General features: G+C 48.4%; 1 protein-coding gene across 1 annotated transcript in view; it reads left to right on the forward strand.

Moving 5' to 3' along the window:
* LYST (lysosomal trafficking regulator) overlaps positions 1–21771 on the forward strand; it is a 3942656-nt gene that overhangs the window by 525396 nt on the left and 3395489 nt on the right. The window contains exon 11 of the mRNA XM_069606985.1: positions 470–579. Coding sequence (XP_069463086.1) covers positions 470–579 — 110 coding nt within the window. The remainder of the gene's footprint in view (positions 1–469; positions 580–21771) is intronic.

The raw sequence follows: 21771 nt of genomic DNA on the forward strand, positions 1-21771 counted from the left end.
TGGTAGAACTAAAGACTGAGGGCATGTTCTCAAACCGGTGACTCAAAGATGTTAGACTAATCCCTACAGCTATTGCTTCTATTATCTTATATGTATATTTCATGTTTGGTAATTTTCCAACTAATTGGGAATGTAGGTAGCGGAACCTAAAGATAAGAACAACAAAACCATCTAAAACAGAATCTTTTGTGTGCTTTGAATGATGTATTCTGTCAATTGAAATGTCTGCATTCTATATGGGTGTAGAAATCGTACAAATAGTTTACCTGCCAACTGTGAAATCGGGAGGTTTATGGCAATTGTGCTGTGTTCTTTGTAAGCAAAGTAAACTGTTTTAGCACAATAAAAAGCCATGCAAATTTATGCACCACATAATTGGATCCTAATAGTTTAAATTTGTGTCCTACTAAAATAGTCGAATTGTGTTCTGATACTTCTGCAACAAGTAAGTTTTAACATTTCTTTTTAGTGTGCCAGCTCCTATTAACTGATCTTCTGGTATTGTTAATGAGTTCAAGAATATGCTCTGAAGAACTTGGCCTCCTAATGAAGTTTTTTCTAGAGAAAGCCCAAGCCCTTGTGAGTATGCTAGACAAGTATCCAGCAATATCTAATTTTCAAGTTATTTTACACTAATTTTCTGTTTTAAGTGAAGAATAATCTTCCTCATTGGAAATTGCTCCTCCTTTAAAATGTTTCATGGATCTCAACGATAAGCAAGCACCTGTAATTTCATTGGAAAAATATTTTATAGAATAATCAGAATGGTGTGAAGATGACCTAAGGTAGATATCTTACCAGCAATGTAAAATGTGATATGCTGGATGTGTCAAACCCAATGAAGTGGGCAGTGGGTTGGGTGCGAGCTGCCTGATTTGGACATGCAGTTTTCTCTTTAATGCAATATAACTTGCACCTTTGCAATCCACCTGTTATACATGTTCTTTCTCTGTGTTGGATACACCTCAAAATAAAACTCATAACCCTACTCTTGCCACAGTATGGAGCGAGGAGTAAATTGCACTCTGTGTGAAATTTAAGCTTTGCCAAACTATTGATTGTCTACTTTCCTGCTCCATACTCACTGATTGCCAACGCATAGATGGTGCCCAGTGCTTACCAACACATGTCATGCACGTTCGTATTACATTTATTTTATTTAATGTTTTTATTGAAAGTTAACCAAGCTCCGGGAAGCAACCAAGCACTGTATATCATCTGGGGTTACAGACATTGTTGTATTTGTACTTCTTGGTAGCACAGGTATAACGCTTGGAACGAATGCTGTAGACCAGAATACCATCAGTTAAGAGCAATTCCAACAATCTGAAGATCTTGATGAGCGAGGGATCATGGGTACACATCCTTATATGGATATACAGACACGCCTCATTGATGTCCCTTTTCAAAAGTGAAAACAAATTGTGTAATACTCTGTACCAATCACTTGATGTCGGCCTATGAAAAGCATGTGAATCTATGCAGATACAAGCATCAGAAAGACTTTTACAGATGTTTCAATGTTTGTCATATATGTATTTCTGAGGCTTATGAATCTGCTTAGAAAATGCTTTGAATAGGCCGACATCTAGTGGTTGAGAGTATTACATGACTTGTTTTCGAAATCAAAAAGGTATGTCGACAGGGCGTGTTTGTCATTCTATCCCTACTGTGACGTGTACTGTGCCCATGGCCCTTCACGTGTTGAGGACCTCACATTGTTTTTTTTCTGCTATAGTGTTGGTCGCATTTTTGGAGGTTATCCCTTTTGGAGTGGTTGCTCGTTACCCTTACGTGGATATAGATATGTTTTTCAACATTAATAACATTGCCATCTTCGGCGACCACACTCGACGCATCCTGCAAACCTAGACAGTGTCTTCACTACGCCAGGGATTCTGGAGCGTCGCCGACATACTTGCAACTCTTCAGGCTTCTGCCTACACAGTCGGAGTGTAGAGGGAAAACACTTTCAGAGAATGTCTCTGCATATTTTCCCTCTAATACGCTTTGTCTCACTGTCCACCGGTGCTTATAATGGAGGGACCTCCCTTTAAATTCAGCCCATCTTGTAATAAAAAATGTCCCTGGAAGGACACATGTATCGTTTGCAACCATTGTCTTCCGAGAGACCACCCAGCAAACAAATGTCCAGCGTTTAAGCTCTTCAAACCGAAAAAGCTAAAAGATTGAAGCTCGAAGCACTAAGTAGCCTACGCGATGCAAGCTGAGGCATCAACAGACCCCAACGAGTGTGGAGTAATCCAAGGCAGAACAGGAAAGTCCCTGCTTCATTAGCGACGCTGAGGAGACATCCGATCAGGAATCTGAAGCTTCCCGGATCCCAGTACCCTGCTCCGAGCGGCAGGCAACCGGCCCTGCTATGGAGATATCCTCTTGTGAGAAGGGCAGACACAAAACACACACACTGAGAGAACCGGGGCATCATGGGGTACCGACACAAAAGAAACATCCAGTCGGGCACTAACCAAAACACACCTCGCCCACGCCGCACATTTTGGCGCATTCGTCGTAAAATGTAAAACCGGCAGCGGACCTAGTGTCCTTGGCTGGTGACTTGGTGCCTACTAAAACCTCTGTGCCCAGTGTGTGCGCACGCACACGCCCACACATACACACATACACACACTTACTTTCTGCACCTAGAATCGCATCACAGCCACCAAAACCTCATACCCATGGGCCGCAACTATGTTTAGGTGCCTCTTCAAACACCAATGTCACGATATACACCGGCCACCTTACCTCTAGTGGATACACTAAAAAACAAAACTCAACCACAGGGTATTCAAGAGGAAGAGGTACTATTTTCCCCCCCCACCCCCCCAAGACTTCCCTTCTGATAGAGCTTGGATTAAGGACAGATTTGAGAGTACTCTCAACAAAATAACAAAATGGCTTTCTTTATGGAATTCCTAGAGGAACATCCTATAAAGCGTAAACATATAGTTCAGGAGGAGGAAGAGCCTCCATCTGACTCGCTCAGATAAGACCCTATGGGTTCAACAATCCTGGCACAGACCCTGACAATTATAAAGACCCTTCTCTAGCATGGGATATTGCACAAAGTCACATGTTTTTTAATATTCCAAGTCATCCGGCTGGGAATCCTTGGTAAAAAGAAAGCAGTTTTGCTTAATACTGAAAAATGCTTGTCTCCTCTATAACCAATCATTGTCCTTTTGGGTCATACTGCCCCCAGTCAATGACACTCATCCTCCTAAGCTCCACCTCTGGTGGCCATATTCAGATTTGTACTGCACGTTTCTACTGTTGGGAGCCCTTGTGCTTCGCTCCTCGAAATGTGTGTATTTGTTTGCTGTTTTTTTAATTGTTTTCTTCCATCTCTTCTTTGTCTACCATCACGCAGGGGGGACCCATTGTTGGCAAAGATAGTCTTTCCATCGTTGGATCTTCTCTCTGTGACTTCGACGGTCCATGGTTTGGGCCTACATCTCACCTTGATCATGGCTAATGTGGCTAAGAAGAGTATCTTCAGGGCCAGCAAGGCCTGAAGAACATTTTTGTCATAAACCGGCACCTGCCTTTGTCTTCATCCGGACCATGACGCGGACGGATGCGACATCCGCTGCAGCTTCTCGTCGAAGGCCAAGAAGGATTGCTACCAGAGGTTAGTGGTTTGGAATGACCAGGAGAAGGCCTCTGACGCAGCCTCCAGGCGCTGTGTCGCTCAATCCATGACTGGCAGGTCCCATGAGTGTGATGCCACTGAGAAGAGGTTGAGGTCTTTTGAGAACGCTCCTTCTGAGGGGATACAAAAGAAGGCGAAACACCATGCTCTATCTGCTCCCTTGCAGGTCGCCGGAGCTGCGGGATCAAGTTCGGGAAGGGGTTGCTCCCTGCTCTGTTGGTGGTTAGCCTTTAGAGAGTGAGACCCTTTTTTCCCACTCTCTCATGTATTTTAATGTGATTTTTAACTCTTTTTCTTTTGGTTGTGGAGTCTGACAAACTCCATAGGCATAATCTTTTTACATTGTGTGACACAGCACCTTCAGTGCAGTGGCACAGGGAAGTCTTTCAGATTTCCCCAAGGTTTAAATACCTTCTCTTGGATAAACTACTGTTTCCAAGAGCAGTGAAGTGAAATTGTCTTTACTTACACTTGTAAATGTATAGACCCAGCACACACAATCTTACAATAGGGTGCTGAAGGGGTAACTTGGTTTCTGATGTTTGTTAATCTGCTTAGAATCACATGCTATGCATAGGTCCGACATCCAGTGGTCACTGCGGAGTATTGCATTTTGTTTTTCGTAGTCGAAAAGGGGACGTCGACAAGGCGTGTCTGTAACACTATCCCTATAGTGACGTGCGTTGTACCCACAATCCCTCACGCGTCGAGGTCCCTCAGATTGTTTTTTTCCGCCCAGTTTCTGGTCGCCTTTCGCGGAGCTCCTAGAGAGACATTGCTAATACTTGCCACGGACCTCGGTCCTTTGTTATACTTATTATATTGTTAACGATCCCTCCCCTCGACGTTAGCTGTGAAGCTGTTTCTCCGCCGAACAGGTTTTCGACGGAGGGGAAGAGGCGGAGGAGATCCTTCGGCGCTGCCGAACACGTGGCCTGGCCTCGACGGCCAACATACAGTAGGGAGAGTGGGGGTTCGAACTTTTATCTTCTCTTTGAGAATGTCTTTCTTTCTCCCCTTTCTTTCCCTTGGGGTTGTTATCGCCAGCTATTATTGCCTCAGCTATGGAGAGGACACCTTTTAAGTTTTGCCCACGCTGTAGGGGCAAATACACTTGGAAGGATAAACACAAGCTCTGTAATCGTTGCTTGCCCCTCGATCATAAAAAGGACAGCTGCGCGGCCTGCAAGCTCTTGAAACCAAGAACTCTTAAAGAACGAAAGGTTAAGAGGTGGGCGGACTACGGTATGTCGAAGTCTGGGTCCTCACCCGCCGCCGCTGTTACAGAAAGTGACGAGGAGGGCGATAACTCGACGTCCGTCACGGAAGTCATGCACCCCCAGAAGGAGCGCTCGCGCTCCTCGACGTCCGTCCCCGGCCCCGACGGGCTCGGCTCACGCCCTGCTTATGGGGATGAACACCCCGGCGACAAGGACGCACATAGGCCCCATAAGGCTAAACACACAACCCACGGCTCTTCTTCGTCAAGGACGAAGGATCCATCAGCGCCGAAGGGGACGCAGGGCACTCCGGCGTCTACCTCAGACCGTAAAGGTCTCAAGCCCCACCCGCAAACGCAGCCGCGACCAGCGATTGGGCTTTCATCTAACACGGGCGCTACCTCAAAAACATCCGACGTAACGCTCCATAGAGCGGCCGTCGAGAAACAACGCGCAACACAGGCAAAGTCGATACCAGAGCCCTCGACTGACAAACTCGTTGTCGAGAGCCTAGCGAGAATTGTCTCCGAAGACAAACGTACGCGGACGACGAAACAAACGTCGAATACCGCGCCGAAAAAGCACAAAGGTAGCCAGGAACAGCCCCTTTCATCTAAGGGCACTTCTGAACTACCGGAGGGCTTTTCGGAGGGAGACGGAAACCTCTCCTCGACGTTGTGGGATCGTTCGAAGCGGTTTGAAGGTGAAAACACTGATTTCCCCCCTCTAGACTATTCAGGGGTACCCCATGAGACCCTTGAAAGACTCCATTCTTGTATGGAGAAAATGGAAAGGTTTCTGGGAAGCCAAGACTCACCCACTCACAAAAGGCAAAGAGAATGGCCCCAGGATGACCCTAGAGTCAAGATTCCTAGGCTGGTTCCCCCTTCCACAAATGTATATGACCTCACTGAGGAGGAGCAATACCTTCAGGAAGATGAGGAGTGTTTGGGTGGAGAGGAAGAACTTGAGGAAGAGGGGTTCGAAGAAGATCCTTACACTACTGCAGGAGCTTTTGAAGAGGATACAGCTACCTCGCAGCCCTGGCAATCCCCGTCAGTGCAGCCTTGGCAATCACCATCAGTGCACTCAGACCCTGATGTCTTTCACCCTTCTCCTCTCAAGGATTCACATATTGGGAACTCCTCTCCCATAGATGACCAACCTTCACTCAATGCGCTATTGCGCAAGGCAGCAGCGCATTTTGAGATAGACACAGGGGAAACTCTTCCTGACATAGACTTTGTAGAAAAAGTTATTAAGGAAAAAGCCCCTGTTAGCTTGTCTATTCCGCTCCTGGCTTCTATTAAGAGAAGAATTTCTCCTTCCCTTTCCAATCCAGCTTTAGTAAGAGGGGTCAACCCTAGAATAGAAAAGCTCTTCAGCCCTTCATCCTCTGACCCTTTGTACATCAGAGGACATTCTATTCCGGACTCCCTTGTAGTCACCAATACAAGAAAAAGAGCAGGGGTACCACTTTCCACTAGTGAAGCACCTCCTGACAAGGAAGGCAAGAAGCTCTACGCACTTGGGAAGAGAATCACGACCTCCGCCGCCTTCTCGACAAGAATTGCAAATAACAACTCCCTACTAGCTAGCTACGCAGATGCACAGTGGAGCAAGCTGCGCAGCGAAGCAGAGGACGCACCTGAACCCCTGCGTTCACGTCTGCTAGCTGTAATATCAGAGGGAACGCTTGTAAACCAAGGCATCGTCAAGAACTCCCTAGATGCCGCTGAGACGGCTGGCCGCTCCCTGGTTCAGGGAATACTTCTCAAACGCCATGTTTGGCTACGCAATTCAGGTTTTAAGCCCGAAACACAAGCCTCCCTCATAAATAAACCCATAGAACAGACACATCTGTTTGGGAAGGCAGTTGATGAGGCCCTAGAACATGCAAAGAAAGAGTTTGATACCATCAAGACTCTTGATCAAATTTCTAGGCCCCCTAACAGACGCGGCTATGGCAATAGACGCTCCTTTCGTGGCCAAAGACAGCAGCAGAACCAACAACAATTTTACTCTGCTACCAACTGGCCCTCTAACCAGGGTAACACCCAGTTCAGTCAAAGAGGCCAACGGCGTGGCAGAGGAAGAGGTCGCGGCTCCAGCCCCAGAGGTTCCACGCCCAATACCAGCAAATGACCCGAAGATTCGGGTCCCCTCCCATGCATCACCGGTCGGGGGCCGGCTAACATCGTTCCTATCAGCATGGGAGGGAATATCGTCAGACCGATGGGTATTATCCACCATAGCCCACGGATACTGCATAGAATTCAACGGTTACCCGAAGTACAGACCCCCACGGAACCAACGCATATCACCGGAACACCTCACCATTCTTCTTCAAGAAGTAGAAGAACTACTGAAAAAAGAAGCGATAGAAGCTGTCCCCCTATCTCAGGTAACAGAAGGTATTTATTCAGTGTACTTCCTTGTACCCAAAAAGGACTTAACCATGCGCCCTGTATTAGATCTGCGCCCAGCGAACAACTTTGTCAAACCCCAAAAGTTTCGTATGGTGACCTTGCAGGAAGTAATCCCACTGTTATCACAAGGGGATTACATGACAACGCTAGACATGAAAGATGCATACTTACATATTTTAATGTTGCCAGCACACAGAAAATACCTCAGGTTCAAGATAGGGAACAAACACTACCAATTCAGAGTCCTACCCTTCGGGATAGCTTCTGCACCGAGAGTATTCACAAAAGTACTGGCAGTAGCAGCGGCCCACCTGCGAAGGCTATCCATCCCAATATACCCTTACCTCGACGACTGGCTCATAACCGGGGATTCTTACGAGACATGCTTCTCCAATACCCAAAAGACCGTAGACCTTTTATACCAACTGGCCTTCTCCATCAACGAAAAGAAGTCCAGCTTAGAACCCAGCCAAGTGAAACAATTTTTAGGGGCTCTAATTCAAACAAAGGACGGCCTCGTCTTCCCCTCCAACGAGAGGGTCCAAAACATGCTGTTTCAGATCCCCCATTATGTAGTTGGTCGAGAGGTGACGGTACGCAAAGCTATGCGCTTGCTAGGGATGATGGCGTCATGTATTTATTTGGTACCTCACGCACGTCTGCGCATGCGCCCAATGCAGGAGTGGCTCAACAGCCAGTGGTGTCAGGCCAGCGGACAATGGGACGATCTAGTGGTGGTCTCGCAGGCCTTAGTTCTCTCGCTGAGGTGGTGGACAAAAGAAAACCTGTTATTAGGGAAGACTTTTGCCACACCCGCGGTGGAAGCCACTCTAACAACAGACGCATCCCTCACAGGATGGGGGGCTCACCTATCCCATCAGACTGCTCACGGAGCGTGGACTCCGAGCTTAGCATCCAAGCATATAAACCTGCTAGAACTTCTAGCGGTGTTCAAAGCTCTGAAAGCCTTTCAGGAACACCTCCAAGGAAAATCAGTGATGGTCCTCACAGACAGCACCACAGCCATGTACTACCTCAACAAGCAAGGGGGCACTCACTCTCCGGGACTGTCCAAACTGTCCCAGAATATATGGAAGTGGGCTCTCAAACACAACATGTTCCTACTATCACAACATGTACCAGGGGAACTCAATCTGCTAGCAGACAAACTCAGCAGAGACTTCCCCCTGCCCGAAGAGTACGAATGGCAATTGCACGAAAACATCGTCTTAGATGTCTTCACGCAATGGGGATTTCCGGAAATAGACCTGTTCACAACTATGGAAAACTCACAATGCCAAAGTTACGCCTCCAGGTACCCCCAGAACCAGTCCAAGGGGAACGGTCTGTCGATTCAATGGTCAGGGAAATTTGTTTACGCCTTTCCCCCGACTCCCCTTCTCAACAAGGTGGTGCACAAGATGCACCAGGAGCAGGTTACCATGATACTAGTGGCCCCAATGTGGGCCCGGCAGCCATGGTTCGCTCACTTGATGGAGATGTCCCTATCTCCCCCAGTGAAACTTCCCTGCCCATACAACATGCTGTCACAGGACAAGGGCAGGACACTGCACCCATGCCCTCAGACCATGAACTTAGCAGCCTGGCTCCTGAGATCGTAGAATTTGGCCATTTACAACTCCCGCAGAGATGTATGGACATCCTCAGGGAAGTCAGAAAACCGAATACTCGCCACTGCTATGCGAGCAAATGGAAAAGATTTGTCATCTGGTGTAGAATTAAGAGCATCAACCCAATTGACTGCTCTCCTACTAACATTGTCCTATACTTGACCCATTTACTGGATTCAGGTCTAGTGTTCAATTCCATTAAAGTACACCTAGCGGCACTTTCTGCATACACCACTTCCCAACTTAAAGTGTCATGGTGGAAGATACCAGTTATCAAAGCCTTCATGGAAGGGGTAAAAAGAATACACCCTCCAATAGCTAACCCAGCTCCCGGATGGGACCTAAATGTGGTACTTTCTAGACTCATGGGCCCCCCTTTCGAACCCATGCACAAAGCAACTCTCAAAGACCTCACTCTTAAGACTGCTTTCCTAATAGCTATCACCTCCATTAGGAGAGTAAGTGAACTACAGGCTCTTTCTGTACTAGACCCCTTCGTAACAGTTCACAAAGATAAAGTGGTTCTACGCACACACCCAAGGTTTGCACCAAAATTCATCTCAAAATTTCATGTAAACCAGTCTATAGAACTACCAACGTTCTTTCAAAACCCTTCCAGCTTGGGAGAAAAAAGTCTGCATACACTGGATGTACGCAGAGCAGTCATGTTCTACATGGAAAGAACCAGACCACTGAGAAAAACTAATCAGTTCTTTGTCTCTGTGGCAGCAGGAAGAGAAGGAGATGCAGTTTCAAAGTCCACTATATCTAGATGGATTGTTCAATGCATCACTCTCTGTTACACTCTTGCTAAGAGAGAACTACCCTTCAAGCCAAGAGCACATTCCACTCGAGGCACTGGGGCTTCCATAGCATTCATTGCAAATGTTCCCCTTGAGTCCATCTGCAAAGCGGCTACCTGGAGTTCTGTGCACACCTTTACAAAACACTACTGTCTAGATACACACTCTAGATCTGACTCCCAGGTGGGACAGGCAGTATTAAGACATCTTTTCTCTACTGTTCCTTCTCATAACCCACCGCCAACTCCGGGTACTGCTCGCTAGTCTATGCACAGCATGTGATTCTAAGCAGATTAACAAACATCAGAAGACAATGCATTACTTACCGTAAAAGCATTTCTGATGGTTGGATCTGCTTAGATTCACATGCGCCCACCCTTCCTCCCCGCTCGGATGGAAGGAACATAGACATCCTTTTCTATATTTCTCTCTTTTCTGTACTCACTCACGTCTAGAAGGCTCCCTCAGGGCAGAAAAATACAAACAGAGGGACCTCGACGCGTGAGGGATTGTGGGTACAACGCACGTCACTATAGGGATAGTGTTACAGACACGCCTTGTCGACGTCCCCTTTTCGACTACGAAAAACAAAATGCAATACTCCGCAGTGACCACTGGATGTCGGACCTATGCATAGCATGTGAATCTAAGCAGATACAACCATCAGAAATGCTTTTACGGTAAGTAATGCATTGTCATCCCCTTTGTCCAGCTTCTCATGTAACATTTTTATGTTGCACTTTCCTCGATGAATGGCTGGTGGCAGTGGTTTACTTTTAACTACCGTGGTGTGCATTTACCGCAGGCTGCGTTCGCAGCTGCAGTAAAGCACCCAAGGATGCCATTTTTGTCAAAATGGCCCAGTCTTCTTTTTTTGCTATTTCTTTGTGGCAAGGTCCTTCTTGAGATTTACTCTGCGTGCCAAACCAGGTTTGGTTCCTTTGTTCATTTTGTTTTTGGCGCTATTCACGAGTGAAGACTGTCTCTGGCTCCAGGGTGTCTGGCGGGGGCAGGAAGCAAGAGAGGTGCCCGGAACTTCCTGTGCTTAATCCCCTTGGTTACAGGAATGCACCCAAAGGTGATTGGCAGGCTGGCTGTCCGGCAAGGACAGCCACCCTGCTGTTTGGTTGACAGCTTAGTCTCCTAGGAGACAGGAATGCACACTTAGATTTATTGGCTGGCTGGCTGATCGGCAAGGACAGCCATCCCTCTGGGTGACTGAGAGCTAGGCCGGAATGAATGGGAGAAACCTGCATAAAAGGTGAGGCTTTTTGGCTTGGAAGGCAGAGTCGACCACTCGACGAAGGAATCTGAAGAAGAACTTGAAGAGGAAGCCTGCTGCAACTCTTAGACCGGTGGTTTGCCCGCTGAAGCCCTGCTGCTGTACTGAAACTCCAAAGGCGTATCGACAGAGAAGCCCATGCAAGGACGACTTCTCCCTTTTGAGTTGGTGCGACCAATCAGCTCGAAAGTAAGCCGCCTGGACATCCTCTAGGAGCTGGTTGAAATTCCACTGCAGTTGCTGCTGGAACCGAATAGCCAGGGAGAGGGACACCAGATTGTGTCCGTTGCTTTTAAGCTGGCCAAGAGCTCCAGGAAGATCCTCAGGAATCCTAGGAAGCATGACGACCGTGCCTGAGCCACCTCAACAAAATGCTGGACCCCAGATGCAGGGAAAGTCCATCTCAACAGCCAGCAACCGCAGTGTTGCTATTTGCGGTAGACACAAGGAGCTGAAACACTGAAGTGCCACTTGTTTGAAGATTGCCGGTTGCGGTTGGTGACGATCCCATTGCAGTGTAGGAGTCCCCAGACGTCCTCCCTCTTGTCCCCACGACTGAGGCCCAGGAACACCAGGATCTGCAGAGCTGCCCAGGAACTGAAGTCATCTGCTGCCCTTTTTCTTCAACCTAAAGGTACTGTAATCTAAGAGAACTTACTGCTTAGTGTGTAACTGCACTTGTTCTATGTTGGTGAGACCTGTTGTGGTTGGTCTGTAGAGTTGCTGATAGTTTCTTTACTTCATAAGTCTAAACAGCTTGTGGCCCTGCTTTGAATTCTTCTTTTCTACAAAGACTTCTAAAACATTGTGCAAGACTTTTACTTAACTGCAAGAAGTGCTTCAGCTCACCTAGATGTTTGCCCAATTGACTTTAGCCTAGCCTGGCTCCCTGAATGCCTCTTCTCCCCTCTGACATTGTGTTTTGTCTTCCTTCCAGGAAGGGGTGAACTAACTTTGCATTGGGGGTTACCAAAATTACTTACCTGCTTCAGAATATTTGTGTGATCTCTTGTTCTGTTCTAATAACCTTTTTCCTTTCACATATTCCTAAGTCTGATTCTAAATGCAACAGTGATATATTAATGTCCACAGCACCCGAAGTGCTGAACTCACCTGAGGGTGTATGTAGTGTCTGTGGGCCATCCCAAAAGGGTCTTTACTGAGTGTGTATTTTGTGTAGTGTATTTGAGTGTTACTGTTATATTGCCCCCTTCTGAAGAAGGCTTATTCTAACTGACTGTTAAATTATTAATTGTTTAATGAAGAAACTTTGTGTGTACGAGCTTATTTGAATACTTGTCACTGAGAATCTCTGTGTAGCTCCCCTACAGCTCACATTGAGCCCTCTTGAGATAAGCCTGGCTGCTCAACACGCTACCAACTTTTGTAGTACAGACTTATACAAAAGGTTGGGTTCCTATTGCCCGAAGGGTAGGGTTGTTGTAGTGCACCCAAAGGGTACTGCATACAATTGTGCCTAACACCAACCACAAACTCGTTGTTGTCGGCACCCATTTTGCAGATCCCCATCATCGCCTTGAGGGAGTTACTGCCAAGGCCAGCAAGGCAGCTCCCTTGGGATTGCTGAGAACATCTCGCATCTATACCAGTTCGAAGGATGATCATGATCTGATTAGAAATCTTCAGGCAGAAGGGGGCCAGGGTCCCATGTCTCAAGAACCATCTACGTATCATGAGCCATACCAGCCATTTGCCCCTCCAAAGGATTTTGGCCCGCCTCCTGTCCTGTTTGCACCCCAACTGGCGCCAAGGGATATGTCACTTGACATCCTCACCACCTTTCACACTTTGGTGGTGGAAATTCAGCTACCTACTGCTCCTTTTCCTGATCCGACCCGAAGTCCTCCTAGGCCAAAGCATCAGCCGATGCTGCCCTGTAGGGGTCCTGCCGGAACTAGATCTGGACTTGGGGCCTTGACCCCAGTGGAGGAAAAGCCAGTGCGCACAGACACTGACACGGATACCACGGCTACTCCTACTGGTAAGTATGAGGATTATGTCCCCACTGACTGGGAGCCTCCAGATGTGGACTAGCCTGCCAGGGCTTCGCCACCCGATGAAATCGACTCCTTCCACGGCATCATCTCAAAGGTATCCAAACTCTTCAGTCTGGTGCTGGAAAAAAGGAGGGTTTCCTCTTTCAACGACGTCCTAAAGAAAGACAGTTGTGTTGGTTCTGTTGTTGGACGATGTTTGGGCGGAGGGATTGGGACTTATAAAAACTCGAAGTATCATCCTATCAAAGCCAGACAGGCTGGAGAATAAATACCGGGTCCCGGACTCTGCTCCCAGGTGTCTTAGGTCGTAGCCTTCTCTGGACTTGGTGGTGTCTGCCACTGCCAGAAAGCACTCGTCCAATCCCTCTTCTTCATCCATGGTGCCACCAGACCACAAGGGCAAGAAGCTAGATGCGATCGGCAAACGCATCATCTACACTGCAGCTTCCACCATCAAGGCTGCCATTGACCTCACCATCCTGTCTCGTTGCGACAGGGAGCTTTGGTAAAAGCTCGGGCCGATACTGGATTTCCTTCCTGATGACAAGAAGACAGAGGCCCTGGCCCTATTCCAGAAAGGTTAGGTGGCTTTGGATCACTCCATTTCTGTGGTTCTAACCATAGCAGACTCATGGTTCCATCAGGTGGGGGAATGGCATGGCCCTTCACTGCCAGGGGTGGCTGAAGGCCACTAATTCTTTAAAGGATGTGCAGTCCAAGGTCATGGACATGCCTTTTGATGGAGACATCCTCTTTTGGGAAGGCAGTGGATGAGATTCTCCAGGCTATCAAGACCGACATGGAGACAGCACGCTCCAAAAGGATGTCCTTTTGTTCCCCAAAGGGGAAGAGTCTCCAGGTACTCCAAGGGGTACACTACCCCCTATCGTTGGCCCTCCCCCACCCAGGAAGCCTACAGAGGCCGGCGCCATCTGATGGCCTGGACGCAGACGCCCATGCAGGCCTGAATCGGCCATAGACCTACGACCCCACTTTCGCATTCCAGTGGGAGTCGGCTATCAGGATTTGTCAAACAGTAAGAGAACGATCACCACGGACAAATGGGTGCTAGACGTTCTTCAGCAAGGGATCACTTCGGAATTTAGAGACGGGTACCCTTGCATTCCTCCTGTCGCACAACTTCACATGGCCCAGCTGCTACAGGAGGTTCAGGCCATGTATGTGAAAAGGGGCAATAGAGCCAGTCCCACACCGCCACGGGGGGTCCAGAGTGTACTCAAGATATTTTCTGGTACGGAAGAAATTGGGAGGGTGGCAACCGGTCCTAGACTTACAGCACCTAAACAAGTCTTTAAGTCCCAAAAGTTCAGGATGGTCACATTGCAGCACGTGCTGGAGAAAGGGGATTTTTCTGGCAATGCTGGAACTGGAGGACGAATATTTCCACATACCCATTCATCACAAGCATCGAATGTGCCTGCATTTTGTAGACTAGGGACGGCACTATCAGTTCAATGCCCTGCACTTCTGTCAGGAGTCAGGTTGCCCACGTAGTGTAGCCGAAGAGTTCTTCTCCCCGATGTACCCCTCTTGCTTAAGTATGAACAAGAAACCAGAGCGGTTAATCAGATAAAAGAAAGGATGCCAATGGAGTCCCAGGTGCTGCGGAGAATGCCAGATGCCAGTTGAGAAGATGCGGGCGAACGGGATGATGACACAAACTGTATAGGCGCTGGACCTGCAAGTGAAGTGATCTTATTAACACAACACAGGTAGCAGGGTAACCTATGTGAAAACAGCGCCAATTGCCCAGACCAAGATAAAGACAATCACATAGGGTTATTCCCTGTATAATAATCACCAATCCCCCCTCCCCTTCTTGTACACTCAATGAAGGTCACAATGGCTTACCGTAGTTTTCCTGTTTCTTTCTCCAGGACAGAATCCCTGCAGTGGGAAACCGGAAGGTCCAAAGTAGCAATCCAAAGGAGAAGAGGTCCAACCTATTCTGACGGCACGAGGATGCCTAAGCAGCCACCTGACCCGACGGCACGAGGACACCTTAGTACACACTGGAAGTCTCTAGTCCGTGTACTGAACAAACAGGAAGTCCCAAGTCCCAGTAGTTCAACAAGAATGACACACAATTCCAAAGTCCAGAAGCGATCCCACGATGTGAAGCAACAGGCAGTTGGAGTCCAAAAGCAGCCAAGGTAACGTAGTTCAAAAGGGAAAGGCACGAGGAAATCCGATAGCGGTCCGAGGTCAAAGCATGAGTCAAGGCAAAACCAGAGTACAAAGTGTTCCAAAAAACAGTTCAAAATCAGCGGTCCGGGTCGAAGAGCCAAGGAGTCTTGAAGTCCAAAGGGGAAGGGGAAAGGAAGGGAAAAAGGGCAAGAGGGAACAAGGTACAGGTGTAACAAGATGCAAGGTATGACGTGCCACTAATTACAATCAGAAGCACCGGGCAGAGTGAGGGAGGTGCTTATGAAGGGCAGGTCATGTGACAACGCCGTGTATTGCTCGGCGTCGAGCGCGAGAGGAAAAGAGAGGATGCCAGCATTGCCATGCCAACTTCCAGGCACCTGGCTGCAGAGTCCTTAAAGGGCTACGACCCCGTGTTTTGATTGTGCCGGTATGGCCACACATGACAGTATCCTCCCTCAAAGGGGCCCTCACCCCCCGAGCGGACCAAAAACGTGACAAAAGAATGGGAGCATGAATGTTCCCGGCGGTTCCCAGGTGCGATCCTCGGGACCATAGCCCTTCCAATCAACCAAGTAGAGACGCCGACCCCTACGTACTTTGGTATCCAAAATCGCAGCCACCTCGTATTCATCGAATCCATGCACCTTAACAGGCGAGGGCCGTAAAGTTGACCTAGCCGAAGGGTGACAAGGTTTTACCATGGAGACATGGAACACCGGGTGTATCTTCCAACTTGAAGGGAGAGCCAGGCAGACCACAGCAGGATTTATGACCTGCAGGATCTTGTAAGGACCCACAAACCGAGGTAATAGGGTCCGGGGACCCGGCAAGCATAGGTTCTTGTTGGATAGCCAGACGTTCATGCCTGGGGTATAACGAGGGTCCGCGGAGCGGTGTGCATCCGCACAATTCTTGGAACGTTTCTGGGCCAAGAGCAATTGACTTCTCACTATAGCGTGGGTATCTGAAAGATTCTTAATACAGCTCAATGCGGCAGGGTTGTGAAACGGCAATTCGACACCAATAGGTAACGAACGTGGATGTCTGCCATACAAAGCAAAGAACGGGGACAAAAGGGTCGCAGTGTGGAGAGAGTTGTTGTAGGCGAACTCCGCCAATGGCAACACGGAGACCCAGGTACCGTGACATTGGAAGGTAAGGCAACGCAGATATTGTTCCATGGTTGCATTCAGTCTCTCAGTTTTGCCGTCGGTTTGGGGATGGTATGCACTGGAGTATCTGCCATCTATACCCAAGGTCGTGGTTAAAGACCTCCAAAAGCGGGAAGTGAACTGTGGTCCCCGATCAGTGATAATCATAGAGGGCAGACCAAACCTTCTAAACACGTTCTTTAGGAACAACTCTGGTAAGACTGGAGCGGTAGGGATACCACGACACGGTACAAACAGAGCCATTTTAGTAAAGTAGTCTAGGACTACCCAGATAGTGTTGTAACCGTCTACCAATGGAAGCTCAACAACGAAATCCATCAATATCATTTTCCATGGAGTATCTGGTACTGGCATGGGTTGAAGTAAGTCCACGGGTTTGCCATGTTGTTGTTTACACTGGGCATAGATGGTACAGGCTGCTATGTATTCTTTTACGTCATGGTTCATTGAAGGCCACCAGCCCCACCTTCTTAAAAGGTCTATGGTCTTACCTATTCCTGGATGAGCTGCTATGGCAGCGTCGTGACACCACTGCATGGCGGTGCGCCTGGTATCAGAATCAGGGATATATATCTTACCCTGTTTATAGGGTAGTGAATGAACAACCTCCAATCCAATGCTAGCTACCTCAGAGGGATGGGTACTCAGCCAATCCTGGATCGAGACCCTCAAAGAGGGGCATAAAGTACAGCTACACACCACTTGGTTAGGTAGCACCAGGGCACCCTGGAGATTAGAGGGATTTGGAACCCCATAGAGACGGGAAAGAGCATCAGCTTTCGGATTCAAGGGGCCAGGGCGATAGGTGATGGTAAAGTTGAACATCACAAAGAATTCATGCCACGTGGCGAGTCGTGGTACATGTTACTGACTGCAAGGCCAAGAGGTTCCTGTGATCAGTGAATACTTGGACCGGTTCAGGAGACCCCAACAGGTGATGCCTCCAAACCATGAAGGCATCTCTAACAGCCAATAACTCACGCTCTGTGATCGTAAAGTTTCTTTCGTAAGGGGTGCGTTTTCTTGAGTGGAAGGCCACTGGATGTAGGCAATTGGTCTCCGGACAATGCTGAGACAAGATAGCATCCAAGGCTATATCAGATGCGTCTGCTTCAATGACAAAGGGCGAGGTTTGATCTGGATGTTGGAGTACCAGAGCTGAGGTGAATGCAGACTTCAAAGCTTCAAAAGTTTTCTGTGCCTCCGTATTCCACTTAAACTGGCGTTTGGTGCTAGTGAGTGCAGTGAGTGGAGATGCAATGGCAGAAAAATCTTGGATGAAACTTCTGTAAAAATTGGCAAAGCCAAGAAAAGATTGCAAGGCCTTTAAAGTGTTGGGACAAGGTCAATCCAGAATCGCCAATACTTTGGAGCGGCTCATCTGCACACCTTGATTAGTGATATTGTAGCCCAGGAATTCCACCTCCGTTACGTGGAACATGCATTTGTCTAACTTAGCATACAGATTGTTTTCTCTTAATCGCTGCAGCACGTTAGACACATGAGTAACATGGGAATCAAGCGAAGGGGAATAAATCAAGATATCGTCCAGATATACGACAACATATTGGTCCAACATGTCATGGAACACCTCATTGATGAAGTATTGAAAGGTCGCTGGAGCGTTACACAAGCCGAAAGGCATAACGCAGTATTCAAAAAGACCATACTTAGTTTTGAAGGCGGTTTTCCACTCATCGCCCTCGCATATTCGTTCAAGGTTGTATGCACCCCTTAAGTCCAGTTTGGTGAAGAGCTTTGCCGAACCCAACTGATCCAGCAAGACCGTGAGCAAAGGAATCGGGATTGGTTCTTAATCGTGACTGCGTTTAACGCACGATAGTCAATGCAAGGACGAAGGTCCCCTTCTTTTTTAGGAATGAAGAACATGGGGGAGGCAGCCGGTGAACGTGAAGGGCGTATAAAACCCGTGTTCAGTGACTTCTCAATATAGTCCTTCAATATCAGGTCTTCCTTTGGGGTCAAAGAATAAATACGCCCCGATGGAATCTTAGCTCCTGGAACCAATTCAATGGGGCAATCGTAGGGTCGGTGTGGCGGGAGCACGTCCTCCCCACGGGCGTCGAAGACATCCTGATACTCCTGGTATGCCATAGGAAGCGTGGTATTAGTGATGGCTCCCACAATGTGGGCTGTCTCAGAGAGAGCATGGCTAGGATTAGTGGTTACCAAACGGGTTGTCAAACACTGGCTTTCGCAATGAGCCGAGAGAAAGCACACATCCCCTGAATGCCAATCCACAGAAGGGTTATGCAACTTCAACCAAGGTAGGCCGAGAATGACCCTAAATTGTGGTGCGGCAATGAGGTCAAAATATAGTTTCCTGATGACCACAATCCGTGACTAGACCAGGATGGAGCCATCAACCGCGTTCACCATTTCAGGACATGGTTTGGGGACAACTGGGAGACCCAACTCTCTGGCATAAGAAGTATCTACATAATTCCCTGTGGCTCCCAAATCCAGAACCACTCTTACTTCCTGTTTCTCGAGACTGAGTGCTGCCAGTGAAACAGTTAGACAGAAGGGGCTATACAAAGGGGGATCAAATGACGAAAAACCCGGGGTCTGGATCCCCTCAGTCACCGGGTTTTGGCATTTCCCTGTTTCTTGGTGGGTTTTTTAGAACACTCCTTAAGCAAATGATCAGATGCACCACAATAGAAACATAGTCCATTCTTCTTGCGGTGTTCCCTGACCTCTGCCGATAAAGGGTCTCTAAGTGCCCCTATCTGCATAGGTTCCGTGGGTCCCGAAGCAGAAACAGGAACAGAAAGGGAAACCAGAGGGGCCGTTCTTTTTTCACCTTTCCTTGCTGCCTGCCGGGAATCGATCTGGAGAACTAAATCCAATAGTTCCGAAAATGCCGTGGGTATCACAGGAACTGTAGCAAGGGTGTCCTTCAGGGAATCCGATAAGCCCTTATAAACGAGCGAAGCCTTTTTTTCCTCGGGCCAGCCGGTTTCTACCACCAACTGATTAAATTTGGCTAAATAAGACCAGAGGGGAAGGTTGCCCTGCTGGAGACCGAGCAATTCCAAATCAGTGGCTTGAGTGGCATAACGTGTGTCAAACACACGACTCATGGCATCTATTAAAGCATCGCAATTATATAGAAGATGACTACCTGCTTCCAACAATGGATTGGCCCAAGCAGCTGCAGTTCCCCCCAAGTGGGACAATAGGAATGCAGCTTTAGTAGTGGCGTCTGGAAAGGAGGCAGGGCGACATAGAAAATGCAGCCTACACTGGTTCAAGAAGGTCCTGTATGTCTTAGGATCCCCATTGAACCGCTCAGGCGGGGCCAAAGGAAACTGGGCCGTCATATAGACGGGTCCGGTACTTTGTTGAGGAGGAAGGGAACCAGCCTCAGACACACCCGCCAAAGGAGACGCCTCTGCCCCTCGAGGTGTCAAACCTGCCTGAAAATAGTCTATGCGACGTTGCGTGGCCGTATGGGCCGCAGTCATATCATTGCGTAGTTTGGCCACCAACTGCAAGATGGTGGCCAATGTCTCATTGGCATCCATTGTAGGCTTCTGATTCTGTCAGGAGTCAGGTTGCCCACATAGTGTAGCTGAAGAGTTCTTCTCCCCAGTGTACCCCTCTGGCTTAAGTATGAACAAGAAACCAGAGCGGTTAATCAGATAAAAGAAAGGATGCCAATGGAGTCCCAGGTGCTGCAGAGAATGCCAGATGCCAGTTGAGAAGATATGGGCGAACCGGATGATGACACAAACGTTATAGGCGCTGGACCTGCAAGTGAAGTGATCTTATTAACAAAACACAGGTAGCAGGGTAACCTATGTGAAAACAGCGCCAATTGCCCAGACCAAGATAAAGACAATCACATAGGGTTTTCCCTGAATGCGGGTACACTGTATAATAATCACCAATCCGCCCTCCCCTTCTTTTACACTCAATGAAGGTCACGATGGCTTACCGTAGTTTTCCTGTTTCTTTCTCCAGGACAGAATCCCTGCAGTGGGAAACAGGAAGGTCCAAAGTAGCAATCCAAAGGAGAAGAGGTCCAACCTATTCCGACGGCACGAGGACGCCTAAGCAGCCACCTGACCCGACGGCACGAGGATGCCTTAGTACACACTGGAAGTCTCTGGTCCGTGTACTGAACAAACAGGAAGTCCCAAGTCCCAGTAGTTCAACAAGAATGACACACAATTCCAAAGTCCAGAAGCAATCCCACGATGTGAAGCAACAGGCAGACGAGTCCAAAAGCAGCCAAGGTAACGTAGTTCAAAAGGGAAAGGCACGAGGAAATGCAATAGCGGCCCGAGGTCAAAGCACGAGTCAAGGCAAAACCAAAGTACAAAGTGTTCCAAAAAGCAGTTCCAAATCAGCGGTCCGGGTCGAAGAGCCAAGGAGTCTTGAAGTCCAAAGGGGAAGGGGAAAGGAAGGGAAAAAGGGCAACAGGGAACAAGGTACAGGTGTAACAAGATGCAAGGTATGAAGCGCCACCAATTACAATCAGAAGCACCGGGCAGAGTGAGACAGGTGCTTATGAAGGGCAGGTCATGTGACAATGCCGTGTATTGCTCAGCGTCGAGCGCGAGAGGAAAAGAGGACGCCAGCGTTGCCATGCCAACTTCCAGGCACCTGGCTGCAGAGTCCTTAAAGGGCTACGACCCCGTGTTTTGATCGTGCCGGTACGGCCACACATGACAACTTCAGCCTGAAATCGGCTCAGAGGGTATTCACAAAATGCTTGGCACCGGTATCGGCACACCTACGCTGCACAGGGATACACATCTACCCTTATCTGGACGACTAGCTTATTCGCTCCCTCTCACGAGCTGGCTACCCTGCACACAGCTGAGGCCAAACGCCTTTTGTCTTCCCTTGGATTCTCCATCAATTATCCGAAGTCCTGCGTGGTGCCATTGCAGAACGCTCTATTCCTGGATGCCCATCTTAACCTAGTCGTATGTCTGGCAACCCCCTCAGAGGAGAGGGTAAAGGCCATCCTAGGGAAGGTTCAGCGACTGTCAGTGCCATCCATAGTTGGGCATTGCTTCTTGCATCCATCTGGTCCCTTCTGCAGGTTCTAGATATGGCCTGTCCAGGAATTCCTAGACACCAGGTGACAGCAGGTCACAGGCACTTGGACAGACAAGATTGCACTCGGGAATTCCCGCAGGCTCTGCAATAGTGGGCGGTGTGTCCGCATCTCACTCAAGGAACAATACTGCACCACAACCCAGCGTCGCTGAGCGTCACGGCTTGGATCCTGCAACCCAAGAGTTGGGGCACTATTTCCTGCGCCTGAAGTGCAAGAAGATCCTGTCCAAGATCAGATCGTTCTATATTGGCTTGTTACAGTCACTAATGGAAGAGC

The sequence above is a fragment of the Ambystoma mexicanum genome, chromosome 4p, assembly GCF_040938575.1.
Source record: "Ambystoma mexicanum isolate Mex_15411 chromosome 4p, UKY_AmexF1_1, whole genome shotgun sequence".
In the NCBI taxonomy this organism is placed as follows: Eukaryota; Metazoa; Chordata; class Amphibia; order Caudata; family Ambystomatidae; genus Ambystoma; species Ambystoma mexicanum.